We start from the raw sequence: 21448 nt of genomic DNA, 5'->3' as shown, positions 1-21448 counted from the left end.
AAAAAAAATTGAAAAAAAAAATGGCCGCATCTGTAGTGAACTGATGAAACCCAGAGCGTAGCTGCTTCAAAAGCAATATTAGTGCTTATTTGGCAGCAGCATAAAATGCAATAATGTCACGCATGGAAGTGACAAAACAATATTGCTCACCCTGGGATGCCAAATGGACTTACTTTAGTCTTGGATTATTCCTATACTTCATGCCTTTATCCATTAGTGTTTCCAACTGGAATATTAAACATACAGCCCCTTGTATTAAGACAAATTCGCTGAGCGTGCAGAATGTAATTAGCCTTTAATAGGACTCATCTGTCATTCGGGTTTTCCCTCCTTAATCACGTCTTTTCCACGTTCGCCTTGCAGGTGGGAACGCGAGCTCCATGCGATTCACGTATTAGAAGTTATGTGACCCTTTAGCTTTTAAAGGGGCCTTTTTTGTCAAAGTGACTTTTAAATTGGGTCTATGGACTGCCTACACATCCATCACATGTTAAATTAAACCAACAAGCGAACAATGTATCTTTTATCTACCTGGTTCTGAAAATGTATCAGTGTGTGAGCCCCAACTAGCAGTTGAACCAATTAGTCGACCCGTTGACTGTATGACCCTGCAACGGCTCGAGCATTCAGTCATTTCATCACCAATCACGTGTTTTGGCAAAAACAACACAGATGCCCGACTAGAAACTGCCTCAAGAGAGTGTTAATGTTTCACTAAAAATGAGACCGTTAGCAACTAGTACGGTCACGTTCCAAATATGCAATTCTATCCTCAAATATAAGACAAACGTTAGCTGATTGAACAATCCGAACATCCATCTGTCCATTATCTACCGCTTGTCCGGGTCAGGTCGCGGGAGAAGTAGCTTCAGAAGGGACACCCAGACTTCCCTTTCCCCAGCCACTTCTTCCAGCTCTTCCGGAGGGATCCCGAGGCGTTCCGAAGACAGCCGAGAGACATAGTCTCTCCAGCGTGTCCTGGGTCGTCCTCGGGGTCTCTTTCCGGTGGGACATGCCCGGAACACCTCACCAGGGAGGCGTCCGGGCGGCATCCGAATCAGATGCCCCAGCCACCTCATCTGGCGCCTCTCAATGCGGAGGAGCAGCGGCTCGACACTGAGCCCCTCCCGGATGACCGAGCTTCTCACCCTATCTCTAAGGGAGAGCCCGGACACCCTGCGGAGGAAACCCGTTTCGGCCGCTTGTATCCGAAATCCCATCATCATCTGTCAATAAGTAAATTCACGGATCAGAGAAAGTTATACTGTAGCATCTGGTTAGCGCTGATCAAGTAACAGCCTCTATTTGTCAAAATGAATGTTAAATGTCAGTTGTAGATTGACCCCTCAACAAGACATCCAGCTGGTGTTTCATTCAACCGTTCATCCCACAAAACCACACCGTCATGCTCATCGTCTTCTTTCCGGTCTTCGCTACTCACCTTGACTTATTCATCCAATCACAAATTTCTGGTACATCCAGACACCTTCACTCGCCTGACAGAAAATTAGGATTTATAGAACACAAAACACGGTCGGTAGCAGGATAGCTCCAATACATTATTCTACAGCAATCTTTCCTCTACTACAATTTCCGACAGTCTGCGAGGCTGTGGAGGTGTCCGACTGCGACTGGATGAGCAAGTATCGGAATGTGATAGCGTGAGTTGGGCAGTGTTGCGATTCCACCTGGGGAAGGGAGGGAGTATTATGTCTATGGCAGGAAGACAGATTCTTTTTTTTTTTGGGAGGTTGAAGGCAAAGAGTTGTACAGATACAGTAACAGCTTGTTCAACCCTAGGCCATACATTAAATTCTCCAGCCCACGACTTGGCAGAGATTCCGGACAAAGTTCCAGGACCACTTTTACGTTGATTTTTAAATCACATCCTCCACATAAGCAGAGTAAGTCAGCAACTTGGTTACGAAGCGTCGTCTCCGTAAGGGAAAACCCAATACCCGGTATTGGCTTAACAGTTCGGACTTTTCACAGTTTTTTAGAAATCATGGCTCCGCTCAATATCCAGCCCCCGAGCTCCATCCCTCGTCATCATGGTAATGACATCAGTTCACATCATTGTCAGAGCACATCGGGCATTTGCATGAGATATAGCCGACAAAAAAAATTGGGTGCATAATGTGCTGGAATCCTTTATTCTTGTGGTACTTTTATGTCACAGGCAGTTATTCAAATTCGTGCAAAAAAATCATAAAGTCTCAAACCAGCTTTGCCTAAAAGACGACAGACGACCCTTGAAGAATGACTTCCAAAATTACTTTGACAACCCACTTTGCGGGGAGCGTCAACTCCTATCATGTTGCAAAAGATGTTCACAGGCCAAGAGGAGCTTGGTCAGCTTTGCAAAATGCTTTTGGGCTTCACAGGGCAAAATTGTTTGCCCTCTATTTTCGCTTGCTGTACTTACCATGAACCCAATGGTGCGTTAACAAAACGCCATAGAAAAATAATCACAGGGGCACGACGTTTCCTCCCTGATGACGTTAAGAAAACAATATACAGCCAAACACAGTGATCGTAACAGAACTGTCATCCAAGAAAAATGTGACAGACAGATGTGGAAAAACAGCAGACAAAGGAAGACGAAAATAAGCATTTCTCTTGCCCAATCAAGATACACCAGCCAACTTTGAACCGCCCCACACTCATGACATCAGTACCTGAATTAAAAGTTACTGAAACGTTGTCACGAACCTCCGGTACGGGGGCGGACCAAAATGCAGGACTTCGAGGCAGAGGCATAATCTTCAACGTAGTTTATTCCGGAAACTGGGTCATACACGATGTAGCAGTCCAACAAGGTAGAGGCACAGAAACGCTAGGCTAGGCGGGATCCAAAAGACATGCAGAAAGGTCCGATGACTACGGGGCAAACTAACTCAACAGGACAGGATAAAACAAAAAGAGCACAGAATCGCTTTTACTGGGGTTACTCTAACTTACACGTAGAAGCGGAGAGTCCCACAGGCAGCGAATGCAACTCACTAACACAAGGCAACGACAGGCCGTGACAAAAACTCCAACTTAAATACCTGTCAGAGCAGTGGCCTGGCCACGCCCTTCTTTTCAGTGGCCAAGCCTTGCTCATGGGTAGTACGGGTGGGCCATACCTGGTTGGTTGAATTTAGGCTAGGACCTATACTACACCACTTATGAACCAAATGTAACTGATTAGATTTCCCCCGGTTACTACTTACTCAAACCACTTGTCAGTAAATTGATGGTGCATGTTTTGTACTGAAAGGCTGCTCTTGCATTCTTTTTTTCAGGTATTCCGAGCAGTCACGGACCTGCGCGTAAGTCAACCATTTTCTTACCGATCTGCATGATTACAAGTGCCCCCCTCCATCATTTGTGACACCGCTAACATCGGCATGCAAGACTGTGCTTCCTTCATATTTCTGTCATCTATTCGTTACTTTTTGCCACGGTGCAAAAGTTCACCCTGTCAAGCCACTTATGGGGAATTAAATTTTAATGTTCTACTTGATGAGAGGATTACAAGAGGACAGTTAGCGAGCTTAGCCTCATGTTGACGCAGTGCAATACACAACTAGTGGTTACTTGATAAGCATTTTGCGGAAACTTACTTTAGACAAAACTCCAGGACACTGGTCATCTACGATAATATTTCCAATAGGAAATAAAAGAAATTATTAATCTACTTAGAGTGTTAAACTGTCGCTATCATAAAACATGAATTAACTGCCATGAATATAGAAATTCCACAAACAGGCCACACAATGTGAAAGCAACTTCCTGCATTGCGATTTCTAACATTTTAGAGCCGTCAAATGTGACAGCTTCTTACTACTTTGTGACACAAATCGCTGAACGCTAATTCATAACAGCCGCAATACCGATTGCTCCAAATATATTTTTAAAATTCCGCACCTGACATTCACGGCGCTGTGTCGGGCCACCGAGACGCTTCAGATGCTGGCCAGTACACATTTTTTTTTTTTCATTTTGTAAAAATGAAATCAGACAAAAAAAATACATTGAACAATTGCTCAAAGAGGCAGGGTTACCCTAACCCTATATATATATATATATATATATATATATATATATATATATATATATATATATATATATAAAAGTATCCTGGTTAGTCACATTGGACTGCTAATATTTTGAAGACTACTGTATGTATTAACAACATCAAACCAAAAATGCGTTCACACCATGCTAAGATTTTGTTTTAAAAATGAGGAAAAGAACACTATAGTAGCGTCCCGCACGCTTGTGTTGGTCTATCAGCAGGTAGCGCAAACAATTATTTCTGCCTCCCACACGAGAGCACAGACTAATATTTGCCCGCAGCCAGAGAAGAAAAGTCTATTTTTTTTAAAGGATGTGGCTCCCACCATGCATCCCCTACCCTGCATGCCGATGCCTGAAGGTGACTCTTTTGTCGCGGCTGACGGAGCAGCCGCCACATGTAAATGTCTCCAAATTTGTCATTCATCTGTGACGCATGCTGACGTCACTGAATCTCGATTCTACAACTCCGAGTGCATTACCGAAATGTTCTTGATTCACGTCCGTGGGAACATGCATGGTGTCCCTGTGCTTCAGCTGGCATGACTTATGTGACAACCCAGTGTGATGTGTAACGTTTCCCCGTCTTTACGCAGATCGAGCAAATGCGTCATCTCTTGGCGTCGCGAATCGTAACCAAGGTAGGCTTAGAGGCTTTGTGACTTAAGCATGTCGATGACAAAAAAGTAAAAACAAACAAACAAAAAAACAACAACAACCCCTTCCCGCCCCTTTCCCTGTAAAGCCGCCGTTTACACCTTTCTCAGACTCCACGAGTGGAAAATTACCAGTTTGACAAACGTGTCCCTGTTCTCCGTAAATGGTACTGATTTAGAACTGGGGCTGGGTATTTTCAGATTTCGGAGGTACTATCGAATGCTTACGGCCATGCTACCCTGAGAACGCCCGATCTGGTCAGATCTCGGAAGCTAAGCGGGTTTGGCCCTGGTTAGAACTTGGATGGGAGACCGCTTGGGAATATCAGGTGCTGTAAGCTTCTCGCCCCGGCTAAATGCAGAGGGGTTGCGTCAGGAAGGGCATCCGGCGTGAAATTTTGCCAAACAAATATGCGTTCATCGAAGATGACACGCCGCGCCGACCCCTAACGGGACAAGCCGAAAGGAAAAGAAGCAGAAGAAGGTACTATCGAATCAGAACAGTGTGGTCGGCTTACCCAAAGTATTTCCAGGTAGGGTTTCAAGACTGGTTTAACTTTTCAAACACGGGGTAGGGTTTCAGATTAAAGCTTCAAACCAGATTTTGTTTAAGATTTAAACAGTTAAGTTAAACTTTCAAATGAGGGTTTCGAGCCATGATTAGACTTTCAATCTAAGGTTCCATGCCAGGGTTAGGGTTTCCAATTAAAGTCAGGGTTCGTGTATGACGTTGGGGTTTCATTCCACGGTTGGGGTTTCAAAATGGGCTTTCAAGCCATGCTGGTGACATTCCGGCAATGGCGCGGGATCCCTGTGTGAAGGGAGGCTACAACCGCCGAGGCCGTGTTGCCTGGCTGGTTTCATCACACATGCACAGCAACTCCCGCTGCTGCCAATAAGGCATTGCCTTTTGCCACAGCAAGAGACGAATCCCGCACACAATGACGTTCATCCGCAACTGCCTCACCTCCCAAATCATGCCCCCTATTTAATTACCCACAATAGTCTCTTTCGGGCGGCCATGTATAAGAGGGGGTAGGTAACGAAAGGGCAGACAAGACCCCTGGGGTTGGGGGTTATTATGTAGACTGGTCTGGAACTACGGTACGGTGCCTTCAGGTTTGGATATCTTGTGCATTGTGTGCTAAGTCACATTCGCGCTGCATGAGCTTGATGCAAAACTAACCTTTATGCACTAGCAAACATGATGCGAGACAAACTAATTGGTGGATTAGGAAGAATACGTAGAACTATATAACACCATATCAAAGCAATCCATCCATCCATTATCTACCGCTTTTCCGGGTCGGGTCGCGGGGGAAGTAGCTTCAGCAGGCATACCCAGACTTCCCTTTCCCCAGCCACTTCTTCCAGCTCTTCCGAAAGACATAGTCTCTCCGGCGTGTCCTAGGTCGTCCTCGGGGTCTCTTTCCGGTGGGACATGCCTGAACACTTCACCAGGGTGGAGTCCTGGAGGCATCCGAATGAGATGCCCCAGCCACCTCATCTGGCTCCCCTCAATGCGGAGAAGCGGCTCGACACCGAGGCCCTCCCGGATGACTCTAAGGGAGAGTCCGGACACCCTGCGGAGGAAACTCATTTCGGCCCCTTATATCCGGGATCTTGTTCTTTTGGTCACCACCCACAGCCTTACAATGTAGATTTTATTTTATATTCATGGTACGGTAGAACCGTCAGTATAATAAAGGCAACTCGGGCAACAATTGAAAACATTTAGAGAACTTCTCCCGTGAAAAAAAAACCTAAATGCCGAACACGGACCACTGTTGTTTGTCTTTGAATGTTGTTGAAGGGCAACTGTCAGGTCTGACTGCGGGGTGCGCGATTAATATTAAACGTCGGTCCCTGCAGTCGTGATAAATGGCGAAGCCTTCATCTTAATATGATAACAGGAGAGGCGCGGCCATGAGCGCAGGGTTTCATCTTTCCCTCACATCATGAAAAAAAGATATCGATCCGACACAATTGAGGCAAGCGGCATATAATTAGCAGATCCTGTATCTGAAAACCGTCTCCCATTATTTGCTACATCTACGGTGTATTAACGGGGGTCATTTGAAAAGAGAGATTTATTCTTCACAATTTTTCTAGGCTTAAGTAAATGTGTTATCAAGAAGGATGGGCATAATAAACCATTATTTGTTCTTAAGCAATTCTGTTAATCGTCAAGACTTGGAGGGGAAATGGAGCGCATTAAAAGGAATCCTCGGTTTACGATGGACCTCTTTTCCAATGGAGGTGATGAAACCCATATGTAGGCAAACAAGCAAAATGTCTGTTACCTCACAGTGGAAGAAATATTATTCAATACAATATTCCTCTGGCCTCCACTCCATCCATCATACGCACCAAAGATTACAGACGGTGTTTAGTCTTCATTTGTGTTCATACATCATACTACATTTGTATAAATGCATCATATACAAATACGGTTATACCTCTACTTACGAACGTCTCTCGTAACGAAAAATTCAGGTTATGAAACGCCTCCTCGGAAAACTATTGTCTAGTTATGAAGGAAATTTAGGATATGAAAGGAAAGAACAAGCGCTGGATTCCCCAAATTCCATCGAACGTAAACATCCTGTATCTTGGTTTGTGTGAAGCGATAGATCTGCTCTCCCATTGGCTATTGCCTTAGCATCTTCCTGGCATCCCATTGGCTAGGACGGATGTCAATGATGCTTTTCGATTCCCTTGGACACTCAACTGTCACCGAATCATGCTAGAGCTAACACACGCTATCATAAGCTAACTTGAATGGAATTAAGTTGAATGCATGCATACGTTCGTACGTCTGTTTTCTCTCGGCTGTCAATGTTTGGCTCGTCCTCGGTCCCCCACGATCCCTTTTCCCTGTCACACACCCTTTTCTTTGCATAGTCGCCCAACTCCAAGGCTAAACGAACATATTTTTTTTATCATTCTTTACATTATGTACTTGGAATACTTATTATTAGCGGGGGTCTTGAAACGGATTAGGCTATTTACATGTAACATGCGCTTCTACTTGAGAAAAATTCACATTACGAAACGACTTCCAAAACGGATTAATTTCGTAAGTAAAGGCACCACAGTAATTAATGTGTCCGAAGCTGTAGTGATAAAAAAAAGTATTTGAAATGTCGTCATTTTTTTTTTTTTTTTTTTTAAACAATATATTTGCAATTTCTGCTCGATCCATTCTAACACAATGAAGGCCTAATGAAAGTAGCATGGAAGTTGCAGTAAGTGTAAACCATTCTATGTAATTATGTTACTAACATGTTTAACAAAGTACAATGTTCTAAAGTACTATTAATTTTTTTTTTTGTTGGTGTTTTGCGGATTAAAGGCATGTCGAAAGTAGGGTATGTCTTTTACTGAAACTCGGGTGTCTTGCTTATTGTCCTTTCGATCATTGTTGTGTGACTGCGGCGACGTTGCGCTGCATCACCTGTAGGACAGATCTGTCAAAACAGTTTTACCACTAAAACTGTCACATCTCGCAGAGGTGCGAGATGGACAATATGTCTCCCAGCGAGGATGATGAGAGGACACCTCAAATATGTTCTCACTCAGTGGCAGGAATTGCAATAATACGCGTCTAATGCCCGAGTTATTCATGCCTGTGAATCCCAAGATCTGTTGATGTTTGGGAAAACGACAGGTGTTCATTAACTAAACCCGAACTAATGTAACTGTCAAATCCAAAGCATGATGAATCGGACACAACAAAGAAAGATTATAGCTTGGATTTTAACAGTGCCAGTCCTGTCAGCCTTCTGACAAGTTGTTTTTCCATGAGTTCCAAAATGACAAGTGTAATATTGGAGCCATGAGCATGATCCGAAAGTCTTGACAGAATTAAGTGAGTCGGTATGGAGGATGCTGCTTCCTTAGCAAATACACCCGGCGTTTTATATATAGTCTGCTCCATTCCTATAGAACCCATCCTACTGCTTCGAAACAGGAACCGAAGTATAACTTAAGTGTGACGGCATTAATATGCTTCCCACTAACCCTAACCGGCCCCTAGTCCTGACTTTAAACCATGCTAAACCCCAACCATATCCATAAACTTAACCATAACAAACCTTTTTGGTTTTATTTCATACAAATGTGATACATGTTTGGGATTGGGAGCTGGTTTTGTGCCCTTCCAGTGACACAGGAGCCAATCATGTAGCAGGACTGTCTCCTTTCTTGAAATTATGTTCAGAATCCTAATAATGTGTCTGAGTTTAGATATCAAGTGTGAGTTAATTGTAGAGTTTGGAAGGGTAAAACCTTGCTCACGAAATAACATAATTCCAAAAAACCAACACTTTAAAATCCCCTCGCCGCCATTTTGTCTTCTTCTTCATTTCCATTCATTGCGGTCTGTTAGCCAGTCAACAAATTTCTTTTTGCCTAGCAATACGATTCAGTTCATGTCACATATCTTAGTACCTCCTTCGTGAAGTATCTCAAAATATATGACCTCGACTCTAGATCCATTCTTCAGTATGCTTTTATTTGGATACCAGTCGCAGTACGACAGTAAATCAAAACAGAATATTACAATAAACAAAACTGTACCTGGTAGGATTTGGATGCTGTGATATAGCAAGGGAATCTGCAAATACAGGGAGTCCTCGGGTTAAGATGGTCTCGACCCAAGACGTTTCGATTTCACAACGCCCGTCCTCCGTCCGCCATTTTGTCTGGCGAATGCTTGTCTGTGTTTATTTATCACCCCCCTTTTTAGACATCGCCCCAATGAAGAAAGCTTTGTCTTTTAGCAGTGCTTCTGCAGCCGAAAGAAAATCCCTCACCATGGAAACGAAGCTCAAGATCATAAAAAGATTGGAGAAAGGAGAGACACCAACACCACCAAGGCTTCAGTCGGTCGACCGTTGTGACAATTATTAAAGACAAAGCCCGTATTTTAGCACATGTGAAGGGTTCCGTTCCAATGTCGGATACAATGATCACAAAAACAGGTTCTTTGATACGTGTCGAGATGGAGAGGATTGAGGACCAGGTTCAGCTTCCCCTTCTTCTTCTCCATCCACCTTTTCAGGAGTAATGCTAACTACATCATCTTGTTTATTTCAACGTATTTGTTGTTTTTTTTTTTTATACAAAGTATTTTGACGTAAATTCTGACTTTAATGGTGGAATCCGAGTTAAGTCGCTACTCTAGGAACGGATCTCAGTCGTAGACCGAGGACTCGCTGTACAATTATAAGTGTTCCAAAAATGGGGAAATCTTGGTGGATACAGCTTTTTGTCAGTTCCCCGTTCCAATCCCTTATATAAGGTCAACTTCAAGCTTTCTATTCACAACTAGGTGCGAAAAGAGTTTCCCTCCTTGAACAAAAAAAATACAAACCATAAAAACGCTCATGTTCGCTTTTGTCAGGAGCGACACCCCCCAACACACACACACACACCTAAAAAAAAATGTTGATTATGCTCCGGGTGCTATCCAATTACATGGAAATATCTGGGTAAATATTACCTCTTCCAGAATTTGCACTTGTACCCACAGCGAGGCTGTTTGAGGATAATGGACGTACGAGTTATTTTGGTGCGGAATGTCGATCTTTACCTGATGTATTCCTCATCTGTCAGTGGGAAAAAGTAAATACTGGAACATTTAATTAGCATATTAAAAGGGTATTTTACCTAAGTAGGTTCTTCAAGTATCTGTACTTTACCTGACTATTAATTTTTGTGATCACTTTTTACTTGAACTCACTAAAGATGGCTGTATTTTCCTCTCCTTACTTGGTCATGATGGGCTTTTTTTTTAACCTGTTTGAACACAGGTGTCAAACTCAAGGCCCGGGGGCCAGATCTGACCCGCCACATAATGTTATGTGGCCCGCGAAGGCAAAACATGTGTGCTAACTTCCATGATTCTTGCTCAAAATCTGTACCAAAATTTAAAATGTATAAATATGATGAGGTGATTAAAGATTTTGATCATAACGGTCGCAACGGCCCTCTGAGGGAAACCGTAACTACAAAGTGGCCCGTGACAAAAATGAGTTCGACACCCCTGTCTTAGAATGACAACACGGCATAAAAATGACGTATCTACAAATCAACCGCAGTTGTGATCTTGACTTACTGATTGTGAAATAAAGCGGGGGGATGGGGGGGGCGTGGATTATCTACGACAGCGACAGATTTGGAGTTAAGGTTTCCCATCCGAACAATTATTTATGAAAATTGTTTGTTGTCGGCTACATAAGGGTTCATGGCAAATGTGTTGCGTCTTATGCAAGCCTAGAAAATACTCGCTGATAGCATTCAAAAATCATGAGCTCAATTTAGTATTTTTTTTAGATTACTCACACCCGAAAGCTAAGGGTGGCAAGTAAGTAGCGATGTCTTCAACACCTCCAAACACTAAAAATGAGCACAGGGGCCTGCCTCACAATACACAACGCACTGTTTGATTCATTAATTTCACCTCATGGCTGCTGCGCTTTGTTTGCTCTTTTGTTTCGCCGGGTTTATTTGTTCCCCCTTTGCCGCTCTAAAACTGTCTCACGAAAGTCATTGTCCTGACCTCCCTTCCAGAGTGACGCAGGACAAGACGAGAAAAGGCAGCTCGTGCCCCCCCCCCCGCGGGACCCCTCCTGTCGACGCTCTCCCGACTGACGCGCCCTATTTTTTGTGTGTGTCCGCAGCCCGGGTGTGCGATAACGCCATGCTGCGCTGCCAGAACGGGGGCACGTGCCACCACCACCAGCGCTGCCACTGTTCCGCGGGCTTCACGGGCGTCCTGTGCGAGAGGGTCCGCTGCCAGGGCCCCGGCGAGTGTGACGATCAACTGTCGGGACGGGCCGACCGCCGCCATCCCGCTGCTCACGATTTCGCTCTCCCCTCACTGTTGCTGATTGTTTCTCTTTGCTGAGTAACCAAAACCCCCTATTAAGGACACGCACGCAACGAGGCGGACCTCTGGACAGCGTGGACCGAGTGCTCAGCAATCTGGCGACTTTTTTTGTACGTCCTAGGACGCCATCGCCGAATAGTACGCTCGATGGACTGATGAAATGTCACCGCTTTCTGGTATTCTCACACAGGAAAAAAAAACAAAAAAAAACTTACACAACGCAAGTGGCCGATACTTTGTTCAAGACGAGGGGCGAGAACTACCTGCAAACTGTACAAAGCTACACACTTTCTTAGAATTATTATGAAGAATATAGAGGTGCCAACCCTGGCCATTTTCCCAGAATGCCTAGTTACGTTAATAGTGCAAATCTTGACATTACCAAGGTTCACTATCCCTTTCGCGCTGAGCTGGTGTCAGTACCGCAGACAAAATATACAACTTATTTATGGCAGCCCCTTCAGATGACCCGTGTTAGACTTAAAATTACTTCAATAATATGATGAGTGGCATGTTGAAAATTAGCAGCGCTGGTGTCACAAAAGACATATTTCAAATATGGCTAGAGGCCGATTCTGGTATTTGGCAAAATGAGAATCCAATAACTGATGAATCAGATGATTTAAAAAAAATATGTAATGAATAATATAACTCATTTTAATCCATTAACAGTTACAAGAGTAAAGATGTGAATTAGGCAGAATATTTGAGTGTTTTCAGTGGAACCTCTACTTACAAAATGAATTCATTCCAGAAGTCGTTCAGTAAGTTCAAATTTTTGTAAGTAGAAGCACCTTTTACATGTAAATAGCCTAATCCGTTCCAAGCCCCCAGCTGAAAATAAGCATTCAAAGTACATAATGTAAAGAATAATAAAACTTGTGTTTATTTACCTTTGGTGTTGGGCATTATGCGAAGAGGAGGGTGAGTGACAATCGAAAGGCATCGTGGGGGACGAAGGAGGAGGCAAATGTTTGACAGCTGAGAGAAAACACGTACGAATGTACGCATGGACACAACTTAATTTCACTAAAGTTTCTTGGGGCTCACTAAGAAGAAAGATGAATAAAGTTGCAAAAAACAAATGAAAAACTCGCAAAAAAGTTGTACTTTATCCATGTATGCTAGCGTGTGACAGCTTGTGAAAGCGCTACCATGATTCAGTGACAGTCAAGGGTGCAAGGGAAATGAGAAGCATCTTGGGTAAAAACTGATGTCCCTCCGATCCATTGAGATGCCAGGAAGATGCTACGGCGAGTTCCAATGACAGAGCAGCTCTATCGCGCCACACAAAACAAGATTCATGATATTTACGTTCGGTGGAATTCGTATACTGAATTTTCCTTCGTAACTATCGACAGTATTGTTCCAATGAGGCGTTTCGTAACCTGAATTTATCGTTATTAGAGATGTTCGTAAGTAGAGGTACCACTGTATTTGACTTTACAATAGGGAAAAATTGGCAAAATTGAAAAATTCTTTTTGGTATTTTTGTTCTATTTTGCATTATCTTGTAAGATGTTATTGTTGAAAAAATGAAAAAAAAAATGGACAAAAAAAATAATCTGCAGATTTTCTCCACTGTTAGTAATCCTCCTGAAATCAAATCTATACTTTGCAGCCTGCCTCTCTTACACCTCTGGTAGCACGTCAAAAGCCACATTAAATTACCATCCCTCCATCCCAGGGGTGTCAAACTCATTTTGCTTGCGGGCCACATTGTTGTTGCAGTTTCCCTCAGAGGGCTGTTATGACTGTGCAACAAAAATATTTTATCAATCATAACATCATATTTACATCATCGATGTATGAACTAGTTTTGAAATCAGAAATCGAGGGTAATGTGCTTTTCAAATATTCACGTTTGGTAACATAAAAATGCTTGTAATATCTCAACTTTATCATTCATGATATATGACAATTTGAAATTCTGGTACAGATTTTTACAAGAATCATGGAAATTGACACTCTAGATTTGGCTTCGCGGGGCACATAAAATCATGCGGTGGGCCAGATCTTGCCCCCAGGCCTTGAGTTTGACACCTGTGCTCTATCCTTTTACACACAGGCAACGTTCCGCCATTGATACTCCATCTTCAGCCAGAAAGTTTTCAGGTCGACCCTCCCTTCCCATATCGATACCTAAGACACAACAGCAAGACCGGATAAATCCGCAGATTAGATGACTGATGTGAAAGTACGCCGAGATGTATACTGGTGATATAATCGCTTCACTTTGGTTTGGCTTTCTGCCTCTGGCGACTTCCACACTTCCTTTACAGTAAATTGGTGCATCAAAGGCGTAACAGTAGAGGCAGCATTTATCCACATGCGGCTTTCAGACCGAGACAATTGCTTTCAACACAAAGAGGTGCACGCAGTGAGTCTAAGATGTTGAAGCTCACACTGGGTTAGCTTGTGTGAAAGGGCTTAGCGACGTATGGAAATACTTCATGACGTAGATCTCAATGGGTGTGAAGCCAAACGCTGAACATTTGTACTCCACAAGCACTGGCACTGGCTCAGCATGGAAGGGGTATGACGAGTCTTTGATTCCAGAATCCGTTCTGCATTATCTGCTCGCATCTCCGTGCGAGACAAGATAACGCTAGCATATGTTTTGGATGAACGGTGCACTCTCACTGGGTATTCTATGGTGCGTCTAAATCCGAATAACTTTTAGATGTCTTTAATGTCCGGAGTTGTGGATAAAATGCACCTTCTGGGAAAATTTTGAGGGTTGCGCATAATATAAATAATGAAAACTACGTATGTGAACGGGATCATAATAAAGAAAAAAAAATGGCCTCTCACTTTCTTACATTTCCTCTTCCTTCACTCTTTTGCCCCTCTATTCTTTACTTCCTGTGCTTCTGGTGACTGGTGATTTTCTCCCCCACCTTGTTTTGCCAAATGCTGCACATGCGCTACTATGGAGGCCGTCGACAAAATCTATAGCGTGTTTAATTTTGCTTCGTAGTCATGTCGGGAGTGTGGGGCTGGGTCAAGATGTTGTATCATAAGTAAGTGTATTTAATTTTTGTACAAAAAAACAGATATTTTCATGAATTTGCCAAGATGTCTTGCTTGTTTTCTATTGTTGCAGGCAGACATGGACTGCGTAACCGGTTTGGTTGTATTGTTTGTTTGCTTATGTGCGCACACACAGTTCTCTTTCAAAAAAAAGAAAAACGAAAAGAAAGTTTACACATTCTCAGAATACACTTCCACCAAAGGGGAAAAAAGGAAAAAGTATGTGTTTTGTCTTGTTGTTGAACATAATCACGTGACACACACAAATGTAACGTTTTATTTGTCAACGGGTACTTAGCGAAGCTAACGTAGCATTCCATAGCTCCTTTTTGTCAAATACCACAAATAGATGGACGCAAATGTAGATACCAATTTTAGAAGCGCAAAATCAAAGTACTTTCTCCACAAAAATCTGTTCATTACAGGCTCCGACTGAGACTCCTATCAAAGCGCCAGAAATCAGAACAAAAACAGGAAATGGAAACCTGCCAAAACAGCGCAAACAGATGGAATCCAATGCACTACAGCAGTCCCAGAAGAGCCAAAGCAAAGTCCTTTGTATATGGAAAAACTGGACAATACCAGCTCCCAGTGAGTCCTAGCTAACACGCAATGAGGGTCAAAAAAATGGAAACAGAAACCTATAAAAAAAATAATAGCAGTAACGGTGCCGAAAGATAGACTGAAATGCATGGAACTCATCACGGAAGAGCTTCTTTTTTTCCTTTTGGCTTGTCCCGATTTGGGGTCGCCACAGTGTGTCATCTTTTTCCATCGAAGCCTATCTCATGCATCTTCATGTCCTCCCTCACAACATCCATCCACCTTTTGTTCGGTCTTCCTCTCGGGCTTTTGCCTGGCAGCTCCATCCTCAGCTCCCTTCTACCAATATACTCACTCTCTCGCCTCTGGACATGTCCAAACCATCCAAGTCTGCTCTCTCCAAAACCTCCAACTTTGGCTGTCCCTCTCATGAGCTCATATCTAATCCTATCCAACCTCCTCAGTCCAAGCGAGAACCTCAACATCTTCATTTCTGCTACCTCCAGTTCTGCTTCCGTCTCTAATCCGTACATCACGGCCAGCCTCACCACTGTTTTATAGACTTTGCCCTTCATCCTAGCAGAAAATCTTCTGTCGCATAGAACACCAGACACCTGCCGCCAACTGTTCCACCTGCTTGGACCCGTTTCTTCACTTCCTTACCACACTCACCATTGCTCTTTATTGTTGACTCCAAGTATTTGAAGTCATCCGCCCTTGCCATCTCTTCTCCCTGTAGCTTCACTCGTCCTCCTCCGCCACTCACGTTCACGCACATATATTCTGTTTTACTTCAGCTAATCTTCATTCCTCTCCTTTCCAGTGCGTGCCTCCATCTTTCTAATTGTTCCTCCGCCTGCTCCCTCCTTTCACTGTAGATCCCAAGATCATCAGCTAACATCATGGTCCAAGGGGAATCCAGTCTAACCTCATCTGTCAGCCGGTCCATTACTATCGCAAACAGGAAGGGGCTCAGCGCGGATCCCTGATGCACTCCCACCTCCACCTTAAATTCTTCTGTGACACCTGTTCTGCTGCCCTCATACATGTCCTGTACTATTCTAGCGTATTTCTCCGCCACACCGGACTTGCGCATGCAGTACCACAGTTCCTCTCTTGGTACTCCGTCATAAGATTTCTCTAGGTCTACAAAGACACAATGTAGCTCCTTCTGACCTTCTCTGTACTTTTCCACGAGCTTCCTCAAGGCAATTCTGTTCAGAAAAAGAGAAGAGACAAATCAAAGTCCTACGTTCACAAAACACTGTTCAATAGTTTAGTCTGAAATGGAACAAAAACAATGAAAGTCCAAACAAAATAAAACCAATAACAGGACGTACAAATCCACTAAAATGCACGCCAAAATCACGTAGAAAGCCTGTCAATACCAGTTTGGCTAAGAGTCGTCTCATGGTAATACAAAAAGTAAGAACATAGTACAATTACATATGTACTCAAATGCAGGACACCGTTCCCAGAAAAGTCATTTGTTCACAAAAAGCTGGCTGACAGAACTGGAGGAAGCTCAAGCCTTAAAAAAAAAAAAAACGTTAAAACAAACAAAAAATAATGAATGCAAAAGAACATTGGTTGGTGGTGAGTTTTTAATCCGTGATCACATCTAATCCATGAATCAAAATGGGAGAAGGAGATGGAATCCGCGAAGAAGACGGATGGCATCCTGCTGCACAAACCTTTTCGGCAGTGATGCGGCTGAAGAAGAAAATAGCTTTAATTCAAGGAGGGTCAATGAATAAAAATGAAGTTGTATCCCACTGGGTGGCATATTGAGTGCTGAGACCAATTTTATTTGAGAGATTAATTTCCCTCCCGAGGGTTGTCGCGAAACACCTTACTGTGTTAGAGTCTACTGTAAGTGCCTCTCTCATTAAATGATACTGTTGATGAAAGAATACGGAATGGCTGTTTTTGGGATTGTAAAATAATTACTGTGGGAAGCCAATTAAAAAGAAAAACTAAATTAAAAAAATTGGGAAAAAAATAGGGTATATAAAACCAAGCAGGATCGGATATTAATTCAACAAAGTAATTTATATTTCTTGAGACAGGAGTGTCATTAGCATTGTTTTAATTTGAGTCAGAAAAACACTATCACTGTGAATAAGTCCTTGAAAAGTTCAACGTTCTGAAAGTTAAGTACTTGTAGTAGGTAGTAGTTGCAAGACGTGGTTTGGAGCATGAGTGTCCAAAAACTGAATCAGCATTCTAGCTTGTAAACTACATCAATCTGACATAAACTCTTCAATGATTTAAGAGTTAAGCTCGAGGCCTCAGCACACAAAGTGGTCCTCGCGGAACGAGAGGTGACACATTAGAGACCGAGGCGGCGTTTAAGGGCCGACAATTACATTTATGACATGTTAGCGTAATGGAATCGGGTCTTTTTATGATACGAGGTACCTCGGGCTTTTTCGGGCTAAATCGCTATTAATGTGATATTAAATGTGAGCCTCGTGCGAGACAACAGGCCGCGCCAAAGTAGGCACACAACGTATTGTCGACAATGAAGATCTGAACAAAAACACTTCATGAGAATTTTATCCCTCTTTCAGCTGAATTATTTTGGGAGGTTATTGTAAAATATCAGGAAAGTATGAACTGACATAATCCCAAAAGGAATACGGCCATATAGCCAATTTCCAATGAGTCATGTCATAGCATGAAAGATGATTTAAAAAAAAAAAAAAAAAAAAAAACCATGGGCTCAGATATCCTCTCATCAAAATCTGAATTGTTTCTCACTAAAAATTGGACATCAGTGTCAACGCGAGTCTAACGTAATCGAAAAATTACATTACAGAAGCCATTTAAAACCAATAGTGCATTCAAAGAAATGCAGTAAATCAAAACATAAGTGATTTATTTTTTTTGACATTACGCCACATTCCGAATAGCGTAAAAATTAAGGGTTACGTCACGGCACCAGGGACAGATTTTTTTTCTGGAACTAATCAAGACTGATTTGGCGGTAAATCATAATTACAGTTAATATTTGTACGCATGACTCTTCTCGACCAGATTCATAAAACAATTAAATGACAAACAGTAAGTGCGGCGGTAATGCAACAGGCCTTCTTGTGCCAGCTATTATATTTTATGTATTACATTTTCTTAAAGATCCCAAACAAACTGTCATAATAGGAGCAAGCAAACTTTTCTGCTAGTCAACAATATAAATATTAATACTATGTATGCACTACGCAGTAATTCACGCATACAGTATATGATGAGCCGTGAGAAATCCCCACCTCTGTATTTTATCCGAAAACTGCTTGAATATTAATAGCGCTCCATCTAAAAATGGCAATTCTGAGCCCAGATGTTTTTCTTTTTTTCAACCCGGCTTTTTAACTTTGAAATTAAGAGCCCCCAAACTTCTGCGAGGTTCCTGACTCTCATGGATATTTACAGTGGAGCGAACTCAATGGGGGTGTGTGAAAGTGGCAGGCGGCGAGCTCATGCAAAACGCGACGCTTTGTTATGAACAATAAATCATCCTTGACCCGTTACCGTTGCCTCGGCATTGTCACGGAAACAAAGGAAATAAAAGTCTGACTTCACGCAGAAAGTGGCAACTAGCATAAAAAGCCTTGGAGCGCAATGCTCAGACAATCCCTTCTTCCTGACAAAAGACGCTCCGCTTATTTATTTCCTTGTCAGGGCACAGGTTCACATTGCCGACGTGGGTGTCAAACTCATTTGTGTCGAGAGCCAGATTGTTGCCGTGGTTTCCCCGAGAGCGTTGAGGCTGTGAAACCATCTTCAATAGAGGGCGCTAGGGTACCGTCCCGCCGATGCCGAGTCGCCTTGAAAACGACAAAAGTGAACGAAGAGGACAAACGTGAAAGAAAACGACGATACAAAAGTGAATGAAAAATGACTAATATATTCATGTGAAAATATTAGAAAAGACAATTATTTTTCGACCAGTAGTAAAGAGTAGTAATAGTTACAGTTAACGAGGAGTACATTTTTTTCTGGTTTCGGGCACTTGTCTTTTCCTGTTGACTATAGTTTAAACGTTTAACATGCACAGTCAGTATTCCATCCATCCATTTTCTTAGCCGCTTATCCTCACGAGGGTCGCGGGGAGTGCTGGAACCTACGCCAGCTGTCAACAGCCAGGAGGTGGGGTACAACCCTGAACTGGGTGCCAGCCAATCGCAGGGCACATAGAGACAAATAACGGTCGCACTCACACTCACACCTATGGGCAATTTAGAGTGTCCAATTAATGTTGCATGTTTTGGGGATGTGGGAGGAAACCGGAGTGCCCAGAGGGAAACCCACGCAGGCACGGGGAGAACATGCAAAATCTACACAGGTGGGTCCGGGATTGAACCCGGGACCTCAGAACTGTGAGGCAAGCGCTTTCCAGCAACGCCACCGTGCCTCCGCAGTCAGTACTTGTGACATGCAAAACAAAGGTGGGGTTGGATCCCAGCACCCTTTCAGGTTCAACAGGGTTACTGTTGAACCCTCTCACTCTCTATCAAAAGTTACTATAATAAATAATATAAAAATGTTCTCACAACATCATTAGTTATTACATATGATGATTTAAAATTTTGGCACAGATGGAAAATGGCACATATGACTTGCTTTCGCGGGTCAGATAAAAATAATGCGGTGGGCTGGACTTGGCCCCCGTGCCTTGAGTTTGACACCCAAATTTGTAAACAGTACACCGAAGATGAGAACATGCAAACTATATGGACAAAAGTACTGAGAAACAAGTCATCATGTATTTATTACTCTAATGGTGTACAATTTTTGTTTTTAGGTTTATACACCACGGTCTGGACTTAACAGTAGCGTCCCATTTTCTTTTTGCCCTCAGTCTCCTCTCAGGTAAAATTTGTCTCTTGATCATGATCAACATCTCCATGCTGAAAGTAGAACCTCACTCTCCTCTATTGTTGTTTTTTCTTCGCATCTCTCATTTATTTATGTAAAATACTTTCTCGTGTTCCGCAGTCTCCCTTTTGCTGCAATAGCCCATATTCCTGCCATCCTTTTGCCTCCTCTGAGAGAAATATCTCCTCATCTGAACACCTTGTCTCATTCGGACCAATTTGTTCAGCGCTCCGTAGCGACATATTCTTGCCATGACTGATGTGTATAACAAGTACTAAAATTGTTGTTCGTTAGCATGCCTTGTTACGGCGATGCGTTTCCCGCCACTACTGACGGCAAACCGGGTTTCCTCTGCATCTTAATTCATCATCGTCTCCACTTTCCCGCATGCTAATAAAGTCATTACAGAACATTTCATTCAGTATTTGGGAATTTGCCATGAGCTTCAAATGAACGCCATGTATCACATTTTCCGCACTATAAGGCGCACTGCATTATAAGGTGCACCTCCAATGATTGGCATATTTTAAAACTTTTTCCATATATAAGGCGCACCTGATTAGAAGGCGCACAGAATAGACGCCACAGTAGAGGCTGGGGTTACATTATGCATCCATTAGATGGAGCTGCACTAATAGCTCAATAGTGATCCATATATAAGGCGCACCGTCGGCTTTTGATGAAATTAAAAAGCTTTTAGGTGCGCCTTAGAGTGCGGAAAATACAGTACGGTACGTGATCCGCGGCACCTATACGTGCTTCTGCTTTCATATTTTCTAGGTCCACAGATAAAAGGTCAATCAACAGAGTTGAGTTGGCAAAATATATCTATAGAGACACAGCAAGGAGAGCTGGTGGGTGGACGGCAGGCTCGGCAACACACAGAAAGCCCACCGGGCGTACAGTTGAAATCGATCGACGGGACAAAGAGCCGAGTTACAAAGTGTAAACACCTTTCCGTTCACCGGCTCCAGCAAAGTGGAAAAAAAATATCACCGCTGACATATCGAGATGGAGTCTGTTGGCCTCGTAAGATGAGTATGAGCTATTAAGAGGTCAGGGTTATTATCGAGGAAATTATAAAAGTCGTCAGCCAAGGTCGAGCGTGGCTTAACGTGTCTATCAGTTCATACTGTCGGTGATACATACTGGAAAAAGAAAGGCATTGAACTACTCAGCTGTGACAGGAAAAAGTATGATACAGTAACCCACCATTTATTGGGGGTTGGGTTCCAGAACACCCTGCAATAGGAGAAACTCATGAAGTAGTGTGCAAGTGCTAAGTTAATTCTTTTAACATGTCAGGACAGTCCAACCTTGTGACAAATCTTAACATTGCTTTATTTAACAAAACTGCAACCAATCATCAACAAAATGTACA

The 21448-nt window shown here is 42.9% G+C and overlaps 2 protein-coding genes and 1 pseudogene across 5 annotated transcripts in view; 2 read left to right on the top strand and 1 right to left on the bottom strand.

Annotated features, from left to right (window-relative positions):
* Positions 1-15213, top strand: part of LOC133510400 (netrin-G1-like) — a 79645-nt gene extending 64432 nt beyond the window's left edge. For 3 of the 4 annotated variants that reach the window (XM_061838256.1, XM_061838258.1, XM_061838257.1), the window contains 3 exons: positions 3288-3314; positions 4659-4703; positions 11405-15213. In XM_061838256.1, coding sequence (XP_061694240.1) covers positions 3288-3314; positions 4659-4703; positions 11405-11631 — 299 coding nt within the window. In that variant the 3' untranslated portion in view covers positions 11632-15213. The remainder of the gene's footprint in view (positions 1-3287; positions 3315-4658; positions 4704-11404) is intronic. The other variant, XM_061838259.1, reaches the window with a different exon arrangement.
* The window catches only part of LOC133510397 (collagen alpha-1(XI) chain-like), a 261978-nt gene that overhangs the window by 230146 nt on the left and 10384 nt on the right, over positions 1-21448 (bottom strand). The gene's annotated exons all lie outside the window — the stretch shown is intronic.
* LOC133511579 (5S ribosomal RNA) lies at positions 4941-5059 on the top strand (annotated as a pseudogene).

This window comes from Syngnathoides biaculeatus, chromosome 13 (assembly GCF_019802595.1).
Source record: "Syngnathoides biaculeatus isolate LvHL_M chromosome 13, ASM1980259v1, whole genome shotgun sequence".
Lineage (NCBI taxonomy): Eukaryota > Metazoa > Chordata > Actinopteri > Syngnathiformes > Syngnathidae > Syngnathoides > Syngnathoides biaculeatus.
Note: the sequence above shows the minus strand (reverse complement) of the source record. Positions and strands in the feature narration are given on the sequence as shown.